The sequence below is a fragment of the Carya illinoinensis genome, chromosome 5 (genome assembly GCF_018687715.1).
Source record: "Carya illinoinensis cultivar Pawnee chromosome 5, C.illinoinensisPawnee_v1, whole genome shotgun sequence".
Lineage (NCBI taxonomy): Eukaryota > Viridiplantae > Streptophyta > Magnoliopsida > Fagales > Juglandaceae > Carya > Carya illinoinensis.
The window spans coordinates 46785847-46789979 of NC_056756.1; the positions used below are offsets into that span (position 1 = coordinate 46785847).

Here is a 4133-nt window from a genome sequence, read left to right on the forward strand (position 1 = left end):
AATTGATATGGGTTATTTAAGTCCAAATTTTACGCTGATTATATTGAAATACTATCTTAAGAAGATGAATCTGTACAAATATGGAAGTAAAAGCTTAATATCTTCCTTAGTTTAAGGGAAATATTAGTTATTTTTCCTCAAAAGCTTAATATCTTCCTTAGATTAATGGAAATATTAGTTATTTTCCCTCAAATCATATATTTATGCTCATTTTTACTTTATTAGTAAATATTTGGTTTCAAGTTTTGGAAGTGATTCTGATTTCGATTTTGGCCAAATTTTTAAATTTTTTCAGTTTTTGAAAAATCCTTATAATTTCAAAATTTTGCAATTATTTAAATCCGGTTTGTGGGCTTAATAAAATAATTTCAAATTTTGTTATTAATTAATATTATTGAGAGTTTTCTCTGTATTTTGAATGAATTCTTGTCTTCTCTATCTCAATTATCTATTAAAACTAACCTGCAGAATAATTTCTACATCAACTTGTGTGATACTACCCCATAAATTGATGCTTGTAATACTCTACTTTACCATATGTTTGCTTGTAAAATAAAACATATATATATATATATATATTCACGATAAGGCCGGTTCTCTTCCCGTGAGGTACTTAATTTGGGGTTCCAACGGCCTAATTTGAGTAGGTATCTCTATGAAAGCCCAATATTAATTCTTTTGAGCTTCATTTTATTCATCGTTTTGTCATGGTCAACAAGGTATGAAACGATTGGAAAATTACTTCTTATTTTATGTTATATTTGGACTTGCTTACCAATCAATTCGTACCATATATATTATGAGAGGATGAGAAGATAATGAATAATATATATTTTTCTATAATTTAATAGACATTTTGTGTTTTGTAACTCAGATTATCGACAAAATTAAACATACTATACTGATCCTAAATTATTAAAGAAAAGTTATAATGTATGCCATCCATATTAAAATTCGACAATCTGCTTTTTATTAAGGCAAATATATTTAGAACCAACTGATCATGTGAACAGAGATCAGAGAGCTTTATCAATATTATACATTAGTACACACTTGGTCCAAACACACTCGCCACTTATTTTGGGTAATCTTTTGGGTCCATTAACCGTACACACTCGGACCGCATTATTCAATACAGGATTACAAAAGACGCTGGTGCATGCAAGGTGTTTGATTAAGAACTCCATCATGGCCATTACTGGCCGGGATCCTCTGTGGTAGAATACACATATCGAGTTGATTGGCAGCGAACTTCACGATGCCACCACTGGCAAAGTTCATGAGCGCGTTTAAAATTCTTTATGAAATCATTAGCAGCAGTTTTTTCGCGTGGGCGAGATTGATTGACAGTCAGATCTGCAGAAGGAAGGAGATGCATTGCATCTTTTAAATCTTTCCCCCATGCAAAATGTAGGAGTAGATTTACCGTAGTACAGCCCTTTTTTGAGAGCTTCATCATTTGTGGACCTGTTTCCAGCCTGTCATTGAAGTATGCAATATATTCTGAGCAAACAAAATCACCCGGGTTCACAAACAGGTGAGGAGTCCAGCGTGATAACAAACAAAAAGTGTCAGCCTTCTGCTCCTGCATTTGAGGATTAATTTGACATTCTGCAGCAACGGCGAGGCCTATCTTGAATATACCGCGTGCAATGCGGACCAGTTTCTCCTTGTCTTTGACCATACTAGTACCCAAGTACTTCTCTATGGGAAAAGATATGTATGGTGGATTAAAAAGATAGGCTTCAAGAGAACAATTCTGCTTTAACATCATGTTTCTTCCAACGATTAATGCTATAGCTGCCCCCAAAGAATGTCCAGCCAACCATACATTTGGAGCTCCATTCTCCTTAACAAGGCGCTTAACACGATCCATGGCAAGTGTAAAGCAACTGCTCTCTTCAGGTTCGTTACGTGCGACTTTGACGTTCAACATGATGTCGTTTATCAATATATTTGGACGCTTGAAGTCGACTGTGCCCCGGAAGGCAATAACATATCTTGGGAGTACGTCTGAATCAGGTGCTGGGTATTTGCCAATGTATTTATAAATGGCACCGAATATGGACTGGTCATCACGTTTGAGAGGTTCAACTAGCTGGAATTTGAAGGATTCGTACCAGGGTTGAGCATTTGTGGAATTTTCGCGCTCACTTTCCAGGACGTATACTCCTTGAACCAAGCTGGAAATGGCAGATCTCCGGTGATCTGCATTGTTCCTGCAAAACTAATATTTGGATTAATAATTCTTTAGAATTCTGCAACAGTAGTACTGTTTTAAAATCTAGATCGATGATCCTAACCTTGTAGAAGTCTCGAGCATGCAGTACTATTCTAAAATATACTCGTGCTATCATTTGTAAAATCAATGGAGTTTACAATTAATATATATATACACGCGCACTAATTATGCACAAACTCTAGCACTAGCAGTTCAATATTTCTCTTTGTGCGTTTCAACAAAATTAATCATTGATATAAAAATATTAACTTTGAATCAGTAGACTCTGGGAACAATAAATAAATAAAAATTGTCCAAGCATTGCATGTTCAAAAAAATGTGATCATCAATACATAAATAAGATCATAAGCCATTTTGGAATTTGGAGTTCAGGTTTATCATTGGCTAATGTCTTACCAGTCAACAATATCTTTGAGATGTTTAGGTCCTGAAATGTCGAAATTTCTCTTCTTATTCCCCATTTTCAAAAGCACCTGAAATGGTATATGGAGCAATGATGTACAGCAATATATGTTAGCATGCAAGGAAACTTTCTGACGTAGCGGAAGCAAATAATTAGTGACAAGTAAAAAAGCCGTGTCTAGTTCCTTTCGTAACTCACAGATGATCAGAAGATTTTTATTACTGGAAAGACATTTAATCAAAAGTTATTGTTCCTTAAAATCCTAAACACCATATATGTAGCAATCCTCTCTAAAAGGAAATTCAAGAACATAAACATGAAGGTATAAAATAATATTATTTTGCATAACAAAATTACAAAAATAATACTAGTATGCCCTCTCATTTTATCCCTTCATTTTGACTGCTTATGCATTTAATTTTTTTATTAAAAAACTTTTATGCTTATTGATTAAGGAAGTGATCATTAGTGTATTGGAATTTTTTTATTTTTTAAAAATATTTAAACATGTTTGAAAAATGTTTAATTTGAAATAAAAAGCAAAAAAAAGAAAAGAAAAGTGCAATTTGCACTAGGCTTGTAAAATATGTTTTTAAATTGTGTAAAGTTAAAATTCAATTTTATTGAAATGGCATGATATTTGCAATATTAGTTGATTGTAAAAGATGTTGTAAAATAATTATAAATGAATTATAAAGTAGTGCCAACAAATTAGGTAAATAGTAGCTATTAATTGGAAAAATTATCACAAAGGACAATATTAGATATTCAAAAAAAAAAAAAGTGTAGAACTCTTCTGTTTATGCATATATAACTCTGCTACTTAAAACGCTCATATTCGAATAAAATAAATTCCATGAGTGGTGATGAACTATTATTGCTCCTCTTTTGGATTTGTAGAGTTGTTTGACATCTTTTATTTTTAGTCAAATATAGAAAAAAAGTTATTTTAAAACTTAGACACTACAAGAAAAACGGCCTTTTGCGACCAATTTATAGCGGCGAAAAGACTATTAGCAACCAATTTGAACGAAAGAGATAGACACATAAAATTATAAGTCTTACATTATTATTGAGCATTTAATTTTGTCTGAGAAATTCACTTAAGCAACCATAGATCAATTCGAACAAAAATTCTGGAGAAATCTAATCCCAAAAGTACTATCAAGAGAAGGGAATTGCATTTTATAAATTATATGTGAAAAGAAGAGAACTATTTCACAACAAAAATGCACAGCATATAGGAGATTCAAAATTATTTATAACTTACTCGATGCCAAATATAAATATATCAGACAGATCGAGAAAAATCATATAAATAATTACCTGGAATTAATGAAAATATCAAAGATGAAGATATCGAAGACGAAGATGAAGGCGCAGATGATATGAGTAATGAAGAATGGTCTCGCTAGATCTTCTTATAAAGAGGTAGTACTGAACCATCAAACATGCAACTTGATCTGGATGAAAAAGAAATTGCAATTT

At 32.2% G+C, this 4133-nt stretch overlaps 1 protein-coding gene across 1 annotated transcript; it reads right to left on the reverse strand.

The window, feature by feature from the left end:
* Positions 1-961: 961 nt before the first annotated feature.
* Positions 962-4080, reverse strand: LOC122311592 (GDSL esterase/lipase At4g10955-like). Its single transcript, XM_043126195.1, has 3 exons — positions 3972-4080; positions 2639-2715; positions 962-2219 (listed from the first exon to the last, which is right to left on the reverse strand). Exons 2-3 carry the CDS (start codon positions 2701-2703, stop codon positions 1196-1198), a joined length of 1089 nt encoding a protein of 362 aa, XP_042982129.1. The 5' UTR covers positions 2704-2715; positions 3972-4080; the 3' UTR covers positions 962-1195.
* Positions 4081-4133: the final 53 nt, after the last annotated feature.